Source organism: Macrotis lagotis, chromosome 1 (genome assembly GCF_037893015.1).
Source record: "Macrotis lagotis isolate mMagLag1 chromosome 1, bilby.v1.9.chrom.fasta, whole genome shotgun sequence".
Classification (NCBI taxonomy): Eukaryota; Metazoa; Chordata; class Mammalia; order Peramelemorphia; family Peramelidae; genus Macrotis; species Macrotis lagotis.
In genome coordinates this window covers 63,297,815-63,311,569 of record NC_133658.1, presented here as the reverse complement: position 1 = coordinate 63,311,569, position 13,755 = coordinate 63,297,815, and the positions used below count along the sequence as shown (strand labels likewise).

Sequence of the window (13,755 nt, the reverse complement as noted above, 5' to 3'; positions counted from 1 at the left end):
ATCAAACACTTCTAGGCTGACTTCCTTCATATTACTACTTTGTAATTCCTTATTTGTAATGTGCTGCAAAGTGCTTCCACCAACCCTCAAACCCATTTTTCTGTCCCTTTCTCTGTCAAGGCCACTGAACTCTTCTCCACTATTACATCTCTCCTCCAGGCTAACCTTCCCTACTTTCTTTAGCCAGCACTAACATGACTCGGCCTACTGAGGCCACTCACCATCCTGTTTGCCATGAGGCAGCTTCTAACAACATACCTCCTAAGATAGTGTCCGGAAGGTGACCCACTATACTGACTCATTGGTATGGTGAGATCCAGGCAGCAGACAGGGCAACAATAGGCTGTTCTCACTCTTTATTCTCCTTAATTAAACTCTTCTTTCTAGCTTTGCCTTCTTTCTCTCCTAGTTGTTCTGTCTGCTCCTTCTCTGTCTCCTCTGTTAGATCCTCCTCTAGAACCTTTAGGGCTCTGTCCTGAGCTCCATATATAGTGCTTCATTTGATGATCTCATCAGCTATCATGGAATTTACTGTCACTATGATGATGATTCTCAAATCTACCTAGACCACCCTAACCTCTCTTCTGACCTCCAATTTTCCATCTCCAAGTGACTTTCAAACTTTCAAACACCTCAAACTCGATGTCCAGTAGACATGTTAGACCAAAGATGTTTAAAACAGATCTCTTTATCTTTCCACCTAAATTCTGCCCCTCTTACCTGCTATGGTATTGTAAAAGGCATCATCATCCCCCAGTAGCTCATATCTCCTTATAACCAAGGAGCCATCCTAGATTCTTCACTATCTTTTACTCCCTCTATCCACTGCTTCCCACCCTGGCACAGATCCTCATCACCTTAGATCTGTATTATGACAATAACGAGCTGGTGAATCTGCTTACTTTAAGTCTCTCCCCATGCCAACCCATGCCATCAAAGTGCAGGTCTGACCAGATCATCCCTTTACTCAATAAACTCCAGTGGTTCCTTGTTGTTTCCAGGATCAAATACAAAATACTCTTGACATTTAAAATCCTTCAAAGCCTAACCTCAAAAAAGTGTCCTATGTACTACATAATATTGCTATCTCTAATATTTAATTTTCTCCTCAAAGATATGATTTCTCTCTCAACACATTCAATTTTGATCAATGTATAGCATGGAAACAATGTAAAGATTATCAGACTGCCTTCTGTGGGGGGGGAGGGGAGGGAGGGTGGGGGAAAGTATAAAATTCAAAATCTTACAAAAATGATAGAAACTACTATTGTATATAATTGGAAAACAAAATATTTTTTTAAAAAAACCTAACCTCGTCTCCTTTCCTAGTTTTCTTATTTTTTACTTCCCCACAATATAACCTTCCAACTAAAAACACTGGCCTCCTGGCTACTCCACAAACAAAAGACTCCATCCTTCTGCCCCAGGAATTTTCTCTAGCTGTTCCCCAGGCCTTGAAAACTCACTTTCCTCAAGTTTTACTTGCTGCATTCCTTGGCTTCCTTTACTTACCAGCCTAAAAACCCCATCTTCCCAATCTCTTAATTCCAGTGCTTTCTCTCTATTAATTATTTCCTATTTATTCTATCTGTAGCTTGTTTGTGTGTTGTTTCCCTCAGTAGATTGTAAGCTCCTGGAGGGCAGAGTGTCTTTTGTCTCTGAGTATCTCCAGGGCTTCACCCAGGGTCTGACATATTGAAGATGCTTAATAATTGTTGACTGACAGACTATCATCTCTTACCAGACACTTTTTCTCTATTAATTCAAAGATCACATTGGTTTTCTGGGTCACCATGCCACATTGTCAATTCATCTTGAGTTTCCATGTCCCTCATCTCCCACATTTTTTCACCAGTTAGTCTAATGACATTTCACTTATCCAATTATCTTATGTTTATCTTATGCATATCTAATATTTATGCAGCTATCTTCTTCTGAACCCAAGTACAGGACTTAACTTCATCTTCTTAGGTCTGGTCCATCTAATTTTATTTCACTAAGCTCTTCTGTTCAATGCGTTGGCTGTCCCAGCTTATTGCTCTCTTTTTCTGATGTGACTACATGAATCAATTTTGAGAGCTTTTCTGTCAGGTGAGGAGAAGCAACTCTAATCACTTTCATCCCTAACAGTCCCCCTCAAAGAACTTTGGGCACTTTTAACGGAAAGAGTGCTCTCTCCTGGGCTAGGTTGTTCCAAGCCCAGCTAACTCTCATGGCTGCACTGAAATGAAAATCTAATTAATTCCAGTCCTTCCCTCCTCCAGTCTCCTTGGTCTTCTCCATATAAACCTCCCAATCCTTGTGGAGTCTGGTATTAGTCTTGCTAACTGTAAACTCAACCTAGCAATGAACAAGAACCCACTGGGCCCTAAGGCAGAGAGAAATGTATTTGCCAAGACAAGCTGTTCTACAAGATTAAAAACTCCTGAGACCAAGGACCCTATATTGTATGGATACTGCCTTCTGTACAGCAAGTTCTCCATGAGCCGTTATTAGAGAGGACATAGAGGACTGAATTTGGCCTAGGGAGTCTGGAGGCTGAATCTTGGCCCAGAACTATTCAAATTCAGGATCTAGTGCCAAGTATTCATCTGTAAAGTAGAGGGAATCATGCTTGACCTAGAGAAGGTGCTATATCCATGGGCCCCATTGTGACTTCGGAAGGATCAAGCCCTTGGTCCAGGGCTTCTGACTTTGCCCCAGGATGGGGTTTTGCATAGAGACTGCTGGAGGTGAAAGGGAACAATTTTCTTCAACCACAATAGTTTACCTAGGAGGAAGGTGAAGATCAATGACTTCCTACCTATAGTGGCCCAATTAATACGTCAGGTCCTCCCAGTCCACATCTAGCCATCTCCCTATTGCAATGTTGTCTGTACCTAGAGCCTTGTCACCTTGAAATGGCCAGGCAGGAAACAGATCAAGGAATTGAGAGCATGGGAAAGAAGGTCCAGGAGGAGTAGGATTCGTGTCTCTAACTGGCTCTCTCTCTCTCTCTCTCTCTCTCTCTCTCTCTCTCTCTCTCTCTCAGGTCTCTATTCTGTATTCAGCTCCACTAGCTCTTTCACCTCACATGTAGAAATGGCAAAGTATCAATTCCTGCCTGTGTGGGTATTTCCACTGAGGAGATTATGGACAGGAGTTATAGGAGTTCTTGAGCCCTCTGAGAACTTTACTTTCACACAGATGACAATGAGCCACCATTGCCTACCTGCTTTTTCAGTGGCTTTTCAAGTGGGGAGTTTCTAGTCTGACTGGTCCAGCTTTGGGAGAACTCTTACCTCTACCCAGCTGTGCAGTCGTTCCTGGGTATGTCTGTCATCCTTAAAGCCTGTGATGGTCAACAAATCGGCCACAAACTGTTTCGGAGTGATGTGAAGGGTCTGCCAGGAAAACCAGAGGTCAACATCTATCCCCCACTGCCCTATATCACCAGGGAGTCATTCAGAGTCTGCCCCCCTTATCATGTTACATGTTCTAAGGTGTGCTAGTCCCTACTCTCAGACCCTCTGCTCCTTTGCTTTTTCTCCTTGACAAGCTATCTCCTCCCTAATAAACTCTTTATACTCAGCTTATTCCTTCACTCCCCTAGTCTAGGTCATATTTTTTCCCAGGTCCATATGTGATACCCACTCTGGGCTTGGATCCTCCTCTTGTTGCTGGGTAAGGAGTTAGGAAAAAATTGGTATTTCTCCAACCAAGGAAGATCTCCTATAGGCTTCTCACAGATCCTGAGACTGAAACTAGGAGAGAACTCAGACTTACTTCTAGCCCTAGCCCAAGGTCCAAGGACAGGAGGAGGTCACACATACCCATAGTCTATTGGCCAGGGATACCACCTTGGCCGTCACTGCTTTGGGGTCCTTCTGTCTAATGGAATCCAAGATGATGTCAGTTAGGAAACAGTGACATTTTCGAGCATAAAACATCTCCTCCCGAGACAGAGAGAAACTCAGGAAAGTCACCTCTGCAAAAAAGGGTAAAGCCAGTGTCATATCATATGGTAACTGAAAAATTATTATGGAGTCCCAGTCTTCATATAGAGGCCTTGAAAATGAGATTCTTTTAAGGAGGACCACTTGGAAAAGACTATCTTCATGTATTCCGACCTGATTTTTCCACCTGCCCTGTCTGCCTAGCATATTCCACCAAGGTTACCAAATATGCCTTCCCAAAGGGCTATACATAAGTCCTTCATCTATCGATCCTCATCTCTGAAGGCCATCCTTTGCTCTGAAAGTTCTTGATTTCCAGGAAGAAATTTGGTATGGGATTCAAGAGGGAGTATTGGACTTGCGAGTTGAATGGATGTGAATACTGGTTCTGTTCATTACTATCTCTATACAACCTTGGACAGGCCATTTAACTTCTATAGCCCTCAGTTTCCTCATCAACAAAATGGGGAGATTGAATTTAATGATTTCTTCTTTCTAGTTCTTATCTTCTTATGTGGCAGTCTAGAAGAAGGTTGGTCTCCTAAAAGCAACACATGTTGGAGAAGCTTCAGAAAGTAAGACCCCTTTCCTCACCTCTGGGTAGAGTGCCAGTCTTAGATGGGGCCAGTCTGATGTCATCAAACTGGGTGGTGTACACTACGCTGTCCTCAAAACATGCACAGGAGCCATCACTCCCAACAACTGGGGGATGGGTCACTTTGAGAATGATCCCCACATCATCCAGCTCATCAGCTTCCAGTGTAGGCTGCTCAGTAATGGAGGTTTCTGTGGAGGAAACATAAAAATGCCTTAGTTCCCATAAGACAGCAAGGTATTACTTCTTTGGTGTAACTTAACCTAGTTTCCAAGGAAGAATAAATGAACTGAGACCCTAGGAAGTAAAGGTTCACCTAGGGAACTAGGGCTCTAGTCCTGGCCAGTCATTTTTTTTTTATGTGGAGTCTCAGTTCCTTCATGTGTAAAATGAGGGTGATGCACTAGAAGATTTTTAAGGTCCCTTCCACCAATATATTAATGTATTTTAATGTTCTACGGGCACAGGTCCCTCTTAATTTTAATATTTAATACATGTCTATGACTCTCACCCAGAGAGGGAGCAGTCTCATAGTTACAGACACTGTCAACAGACTCTCAGCTCTGTTGCTGGCACCAGTTTCCCTGCCCTGGATTCCAGGCCAAACATTTCTTCATAGATGCCAAAACATGGGAGTCAAATGTGCTCCATTGCTTTCACAAATGACCAGACTGCTATGTGGATGTCTGGTTGAAATTCTGGTTGTCCTGGAGACATGAGTTTAAAGTTTGAGTAAAGTGGACCAGAATTATTTGGAGAATTATTTGGAAACAATATGAGGAATTGCAATGTGGGGACAGCAAATCTCACTAAAAATTAGGGAGCTAAAGGTTGGAGAACTTTTCATTATAGAGATATCGGAGTTGTAATGAACTTATTAACCTCTCTTTAGGCGAGTTCTGGCTACTTTGTATCTATCCTGCAGGGTCCATCTGACATCTCCTGACAAGATCCAGGCTTTATAGATGGAGGGGTTCTCACCCTGCAACTCAGAGCAGTGTCAGGGACCCATCATCAGCCAGGATGAGGAAGGCAGTTGAAGAATAACATGGGGAAATATAAAGTGCTGGAAAGAAAGAGGACTGAATTGGGCATCAAGAGACTTGAGATCTAATCTTGGTTTTGCCATTAACTTATGTCACTTCCTATCCCTGGAAAGGATAAGTCACTTCTTATCCCTGGAAGGAGGAGGAGGGTCTAGGATTATCAGTGCTTTGACAGACTGAAGTACAATATCAACATTTGTGAAATTTCTGTATAGAAAGGGGTCCCTGACATCCTTCTGGGCCCTGAGAAATTCCTTAGAAATATAACTTTGGCTAGGTGCCTTTGGGTCTGAAAATAGTCTGAATAGGACCTAAGGGGTCACAGATATACCATAAATTTAGCTAAGATTTAGAAGGCACCCTTGGTTAGCCTAATTATCTTGCTTTATCTCTGTAAGATTCCTGCTTCCTCCCAGGACTGCCTCCCCTTCCCCAGATGTGACTGGAACCATAAGATAGTAAATTTTACTCCCTTAAACTTGTGGGAAGCCCATGAATACATGACTCCCTCTGTCTCATGAAACAAGTTCAAACATAACACAAAGACCTTGACCCTTTTCCTACTCTGTCTAGCCCCCATCTATACTGAGTCATATGTTTACATATGTTTATATTAGTATAACAAGACAATATATCTAACTGCTGTCTTTGCTTCTGTGCCCCCTCCCCTCAAAACACTGTAAAAACCCTATCCCTGAACACTCAGGTACTGTCTGATTTGGGTATTCTTTATCCCCAGACAGTCCCCGGGACTGTCCAAACTTATCAAATTCTGATCTCCATCTCGTTCTTTGGGTACAACAAAACTAACTTGGCCATGGAACTCTTTTGAGTTTGGAATATATGGACAGGAACCATAAATATTGGTCCAAGGAGACACATTGTGAGTATGGAGGGAGTTGGGGCTACTTGGAACAAGAAACAAGTAAATCTATTTTCATACTGAAAATTTCTGCATGGGCTGGTCGTGTGATATAGCACTTCACATTTAATTCTTTGGGGATGATAATAATGCTGATGTTACATTCCTCAAGGAATATTTCCCTATCTCCCATCTCTGAGTACACTAGAGATACACACAATGAATTTTGGCTAATGCCTGAACAAAATGATTCTTAAAGTCCCTTTTGACTCTAGGTGTCTGAAAATTCTTACTAAGATAATTACTTGATTGTCCTCATTCTATTTCCTAGGTTTTACAAGAAAAGTATGCCTAATGATACTACTAAATTGAAGGTTGCCTCCTCCAATGCTCCCCTAGTGTTCTGTCTATGCTTTGTTTGTACTTGCCTTTCTCCTTTGCTCCCTGCCTTGCCCAGTCTTTCAAGGCAACTGCTCTTTTTATTGGGAGATATGGCCTGAATATTTGCTCTGGGACCTTTTCTTTGGCAACAGTCACTGCCTGGGGACTTGGAGACTTCTCTGAAGCAGCTGGTCGAGTTTTCCAAGGAGCAATGGCTGGACTGAGTTGAGCTGCTGCCTCATTCCCAGAGATGGACCGTGGAGTGGGCTCTTCTAGGCTTGTGTTTCTGGATGATGCCACCGGGGGGAATTCCCACTGTTTGCAGTTGACCATGTCCCATTCTCGAACCAGGGAGATGAGTTTCTGCATGGGGGTGACAGGAGGGTCCGTATTTTCTGGTTTGGGGATGATATTGACTATGGAGCACTTCTTTTTTGGAGGACTCTCAGGATGATTCCAATGCCTGGAGTTAGCAAACAGGCCGGGGCACTGAGGATACACCCCAGGATTACTACTTCTCTTGACACCTCTGCACAGGGACAAGTGGATTGTTCTAGTGTATTGGTCATTCTCTTCTGTTAGGCCTGGTCTGGTGGACACACCCTTCATCTTGCTCCATGGAGTCCCACAGCAGTCTCTAAACTCCACAGGCACACAGGGGACTGTCTTGGAGAGGGAGAAAAATAAAGTAGTCTTGATCAGAGGCTGTTCAATACAAGGAAGTGAAAACCTGGGTTCTGTGAAAATTAAGTTTGTAAATCTTATATTTCTGATAAAAAAACTAGACTCTAAGGTTTAGAAATCTGAATGTTGTCCCTGTGTGTGTGTGAAAATGTCAGTCTGCTGGTGTGTCCAGGCCTGCTCTTCTCCATTTCAATGTTGGCTTGATATCTTTCACCTATAGGTACATCTTAGAGAATAAAACTTCATGTATAACCTACTTTTTGTCATTTCATTTTTAGCCCAAAATAATTAAGGTCGGCAACTTGGATCCTGACTAGGACATTTACATGCTTTACAATCCTCAGCAAGTGACTTTCTCACCTTCATTTTCCTCATCCATAATATAATGGTGATGACTCTTGTACTATTTGCTTCAGTTTTAAACTTGGAAAGGAGCAAAGAGCTTGACTATTCCAAAAAATCTCTCATTTTACAGAGAAGAAAGCTGAATGTCAAGAGAATTTGTATGACTCATGCAGAATAAGATGGGAGGAAGTGACCAAGTGAGGATTTAAACCTGAATCTCAAATTGAAATCTTTATTATTCCATGTTATCTCTCTGTCCAAAGACTAATCAGTTGGTACAGTCTCTCAAGGACTTCTACCTAATATAAATTTCCCTATTTCAGGCTCTGATCAGTCATTTGGGGAGCCAAGGATAGTTGACACAAGGGCAGGTTTTCTCCAACAGTAGCAGTGACATGAATGGGTATTATTTACAAGTGCTGAGAAAATCCAAAAGGGCTTCACACAGTAGTGGTCAATGGTCTTTCTCTATAAAAGGAAAGTTTTCTGACATTGCCAGTTAATCACCGGCAATTAACCAGTGCTGGAAGAACCTGACAAAAAAGGAAAAGGCATCTAGGTGGACGGAGCTTGGGACCTAGAGTCAAAAAGACCTTAGTATAAATCTAGCCTTAGATACTTTCTGTGTGACCCCTGGGCAAGTCACCCTCTTTTCTTGTTTCCTTATGTAAAATGGGGATAATAATAGTACCCCCCCCCAGAGCTGTTGGAACAAAGGAGGTATAAAAATTGTGCCATTCTTGGAACATAGTAAGGGCTATATAAATGTGAGCACTTATGGTGGTTGTTGTAGTACTATTGTGCTTTGCTTCCCAACCCTGTGAGCTAAGCAGGGCACACATTATCTTTATTTCAGAAATTAAGGGACTGGTGCAGTCCCAAGGCTGTGGGGGTGGGGGCTGGGGATCTCTGGTTCCCCCTGGTCAGGCCGGATTCTCAGTGGTTTCCAGGACTTACTTTTTTTTATTTTAGGATTTTGTAAGGCAAATGGAGTTAAGTGGCTTGCCCAAGGCCACACAGCTAGGTAATTATTAAGTGTGACTCCAGAGCTGGTGCTCTATTCACTGCGCCATCTAGCCACCACCTAGCCACCCCCCAGGACTTACTTCTTTAGGACCCCGGTTGAGTTCAACAGGAGGACCTTCAGTCACCACATGCAGTCTTCGAATGGGAAAAGAAGCTTCACTTTCAGATTCCTTCTCCTGGGTCCAGGATCTGTAAAACCCAACTGGGGCTTAGTCAGTGAGTAGACATTCCCCCATCACCTCCCTATGCAGGGCATGAGCCCAGGGCTGACTAGAGACTTAGCAAACTTCACCACCATCACTCTGATGACACCACCATTTATCTCCTCCTAGCTGGGACTCCCGCCCCCAAATTTTCCCTAAGTGGCTCCTCTCCAGGTTGTCTGCTTATTCACAGGCATGTATTGAGCCTGGCTATATGTAGGACCTTAATGTATGAAACAGCCCAAAGAGCATTGGACTAGGAATATGAAGACAAAGGCTCTGGTCCTAGTTTCGCCTAAAGTCTCATTATATGACTTTGGCACAGGATTTCCTCTAACTAGGATTCAGTTTCCAGATCTGTGAAATGAAGCATATTATCTCTAAGTCCCTTTCAATAGTAATAATCTACTACCTACTTTTGCAGGGTTTTTTTGAGGAAAGTGCTTTGTAAACCAATAATACTATAGGAATGGGAGTTATTTTTTTCAATGTGTTCTGAAAGAGTTCATTAATATTTCAGCAGTCCTGTCCCCCACCTTAGTTATTTCTCTGCATTGGCTCCATATCTGTGCTATATAGAGCAACTGTATTTTGGAGATTAGTAACAGAAATCCTTCACCTCTTTTTCCTGGGGAGATTTTTTCCTTACCTGTAAGCCTCACACTGAGAAAGGGCTTCTGATAGAGAGGGAATTCGGTACTCCTCAACCTCCTGACAGAAGAGAGGCCATTCTCTGCAAATAACACAAGACTTCTCAGTAAGGCAAAGACTGACTAGGCTAGACAGGGAGCGTGCTCCAAGTTCTGAAGCTCATTTGGACCACTTGGGACACCAGGATTCCTGATGTGACAATCAAAGCAGTGTTAAGGGCCCACAAGACAAAGGGGAGGTCCAGACACCAACATTAAACAAATCTGAGAAGAGAGAATATAATTTCAACTACCTCTACTCTCCTAGGTCTTTGATCTAACTTTGCTCTTGGAGTTCCATATTCCTCTACAATGTGAGAGCTGTAGTATCAATAACATCTTATTGTAAATCAAATAGAGATGAAATGCCAGAAAATCTGGTTTCCAATTCTAGTATATGACCTTAGGCAAGAAAATAGGCAATTTACTCTCTGTTAGGTTCAGGATCCTTCAACTCTAACACAAAGATTTTATTACCTTTTTAAATTCCTTTCTGGGATTTAAGTTTTTAAAACTTCTTTCTGTAATGAAACCAGAATGCTTGTTTATCTTTTTTGGAGATGAAAAACCTCACTTCCTGAATATCTCAGTTCACATATCAGAAATCATTTACCCTTACCACTGGTAACAAAGAGATCTCCTTTGGATAGAGCTGATATCAAGCTAGGCAACCTTTTTCAGGTACCTTTCCTTTTTTTTTTTCACTTACTTAAATTCAGTTGGTAAAAACAGTTTGCCAAGTCTAAAGAAGTTGAGAATGTGTCTGAACATTTGTCCATCTCCATGGATTAGCAGAGTCTGTCCATATGTGATCCAATACACTCTTTGGGTATTACACAGCAGTTCTGGATACTGGGGAAGGAAATCAGTTTCAAGTATTAGTCTCCTAAGTAAAAGAGTCAGGTCTTCTCTGAGTTCCCTAATTTCTATCTCATTTCCCTGAATCATCCTCTAAAAGAAGATATTTTGGGGTCTCCTAATTTCCCTGTCAGCCAGACTGCATTAGCAGGAAGCCAAAGCATCAGGAGATCTTTCCTGCTAATGACCTGACATGTAGTCATGTAGTCTATCATGGTCCTCTAGCCTTCTCCCTGTTCTCTAGGGCAGTGTGCTTAATCTTAAACCACATATGGAGAAATCCAACACCTTAGCCTACCAGCTACACCTCAGTGCCAACATATTTTGATAGAAAAAACTTGTGGGTAGATTCTTGTTGCAAATGTATTATAGTTGTCCATAAATTCACATCATGAGTGAACATATATTTAGGGTCAGAAAATATCCATATTGCAATTACTACCTTTAGAAAAGTGGGAAGTTATTTCTTAGCCTCTAAGCCTCACTTTTCTCATCTAGAAAATGGGAATAATAATATTTACAATGCTCACTTCACAGTGTCATAAGAATAAAATAAAATAATATAAAGCACTTTATGAAATGTAAAGCCCTATATAAAATTTAAACTATTATTATCATAGAATATGGTGACTGACTTTATTGAAGTACAGTAAACAAATGAGATAATGATAATGAAGATAATAATAATAAAATAATGGTTGTCCTTCATTCTCAAAGAAGATCATGACATCAGGGAGGTGATGCCATGACAAGCATACAAATTGTTTCTGAGTGAGAGGATGCTGTGCTAAATCACCAGCCTCACTTTCTCCTCCAGAGTCATCTAGGTCCAGTGGTCAGATATGGATCAAGATGACTGGAAATGACTCTGGATACGAAGCAATCAGGGTAAGTGACTTGCCCAAACTCACATAGCTAGTAAATATCTGAGGATGGATTTGCACTCACAAATCCTGATTTCAAGACCAATGCTCTATCCACTGCACCAAACAAATGAGAAATAAAGAAGAGAAAGATAAAACCCCAGAGAACAGTTACCTTCAGTAGGGTCTGGAGGGAAGTTGCATACCAGTGGCTTCCTACATAAACTTTCACAATCTGATGAGGTGAATAGACTGTGATCTCCGCTGTCCAAGCTTCATCTATGAAAAATAATAAAAATGGAGATATCACAGAATCAGAAGAGAGAAAGAGGTTGGAAATTTCTCTTTTTTTCCCCAATTGATATTTTATTTTTCTAATTACATGTTATGAAAGTTTTTCAACATTCACCCACATGCATATGTATACTTTTAAGTTATATGATTTCCTTCCACCCTCCTTTCCCCCTCCCCTCCCCTCAGCAGTGAACAGTCAGGTGAATATGCATGTTTAGCATGTTTACAGATTAGTCATATTAGTATGAGGAATTAGGATTAAGGACTAAGAAAGAAATCTATGAGATAGGAAAGAAACACATAGGAGAAATTTTTTAAAAGTGAATATAGCATTCATTTTTTTTGTTTGTTTTTCTTTCTCTGGTTGGGGGGAATAGCATTGTAGCTGGTCTCCTAGGGTTGTCTGAGCTCTCTGAACTGCTGAGAGAACCTGCACCCATAAAAGTTGATCAACTCACAATATTGTTAATGTGTATAATGTTCAGCCCTTCCCCAATTGATGGGCATCCTCTCAATTTCCAACTCTTTGCCACTACAAAAAAGAGCTACCATGAATATTTTGGAGCATGTGGAACCTTTCCCAATTTTTTATAATTTCTTCTGGATATGGGCCTGGATTTCTGGGTCAAAGGGTCAGAGCAGTTTTATTACTTTTTGGGCATAGTTCCATATTGCTCTCCAGAATGGTTGGATCAGTTCACAACTTCACTAATCCTCCCACAACTTCTCCAACATTGATCATTTTCCCTTTTTTGTCATCTTAGTCAATCTTTTTTCTTTTTGGTTTATTCAAGGCAATGAAATTAAGTGACTTGTCCAAAGTCACACAATTAGGTAATTATTAAGTTTCTGAGGTCAAAATTGAACTCAGGTCCTCCTGACTCCAGGGTTGGTGCTCTAGCCATTGCACTACCTAACTACCCTCTATTTTAGCTAATCTGATAGGTGTGAAGTGGAACGTCTTTGTTTTCCCTGGAAGCTGTCTGTTCATATCCTTTGAGAGGTTGAGAATTTCTAGGACTTCTGCAGTAAGGGAGATTCATCCTCACTATGAGGCCCTGGACTCAGTCTCAGCGTCTCTGCTTTCTAAGATTGTCAGGGGCCATGGACAGGGCAATGACTTTAGAGTTGGAGAGCTCATATCCAAGCCCAGCCCACTTACTACCTATGTGATCTAAGTCTATAGTCTTTCTGTGCCTGAGTTTCCTTATCCATTAAAAATAGCAACTAGATGATGTCCCCAAAGGATTTCTAAATTCTCTTCTAGCTCTAAATCTATGATCAAAAGGATTGTGTTACTTAGTTAAGAGGAGTCAAAGTGACCTCTGATGCTCTTCACAGACCATGCTCTTGACACTTTTCTCTCTAGTGATTTTTCAGTCAATCAGATTTGAATATGGCAATATAGTGGACATTTGGTAATTTTTAATATGTAAAATAGGGATAATAATATTTATGCTTTGTATTTCATAGGGTTTCATGGTAAAAATGCTTTGGTAAATGGTAAATACCCAAGAAATGTGAGTTGTTATTGTTTGGCGAAAGAGTGGAAGGGAACTAAGAAACCTGGTTCTCTTAGGAGCTATAATCTCTAAAAGCAATCTACTCTATTCAAAAATGAACATTTGAGGAAAATGAAGGAAGGTCCTGATTCTGGTTCTTAAGGGACTCTTTCTAGTGTTTGGGACATTTCATAGAAATTGGTAAGAATGAATCTAAGATGTAATGGCAATATTTGATCAGCTGTGAATAATTTAGCTATTCTCAGCCATATAATGATCCAAGACAATTCTATAGAACTTATCATAAAAATGTTAGCCACCTAAGAAAAAAGAACTAATGGAATCTGAATGCATATCAAAGCATCCTTTTTCCTTTTTTTCCCTTGGTCTATATTTTCTTTCACAACATGACTAATAGTGGAGTATGTTTTGTTATGACTGTACTTGTAAAACCTCTATCAAATTGCTTGCT

General features: G+C 41.1%; 1 protein-coding gene across 1 annotated transcript in view; it reads right to left on the bottom strand.

Moving 5' to 3' along the window:
- The window catches only part of KCTD19 (potassium channel tetramerization domain containing 19), a 49,070-nt gene that overhangs the window by 1,255 nt on the left and 34,060 nt on the right, over window positions 1-13,755 (bottom strand). The window contains exons 8-15 of the mRNA XM_074202513.1: window positions 11,663-11,766; window positions 10,476-10,618; window positions 9,727-9,810; window positions 8,955-9,063; window positions 6,867-7,485; window positions 4,530-4,721; window positions 3,813-3,967; window positions 3,282-3,383 (exon numbers count right to left, since the gene is read on the bottom strand). Of these exons, the coding sequence (XP_074058614.1) occupies window positions 3,282-3,383; window positions 3,813-3,967; window positions 4,530-4,721; window positions 6,867-7,485; window positions 8,955-9,063; window positions 9,727-9,810; window positions 10,476-10,618; window positions 11,663-11,766 (1,508 nt within the window). The remainder of the gene's footprint in view (window positions 1-3,281; window positions 3,384-3,812; window positions 3,968-4,529; window positions 4,722-6,866; window positions 7,486-8,954; window positions 9,064-9,726; window positions 9,811-10,475; window positions 10,619-11,662; window positions 11,767-13,755) is intronic.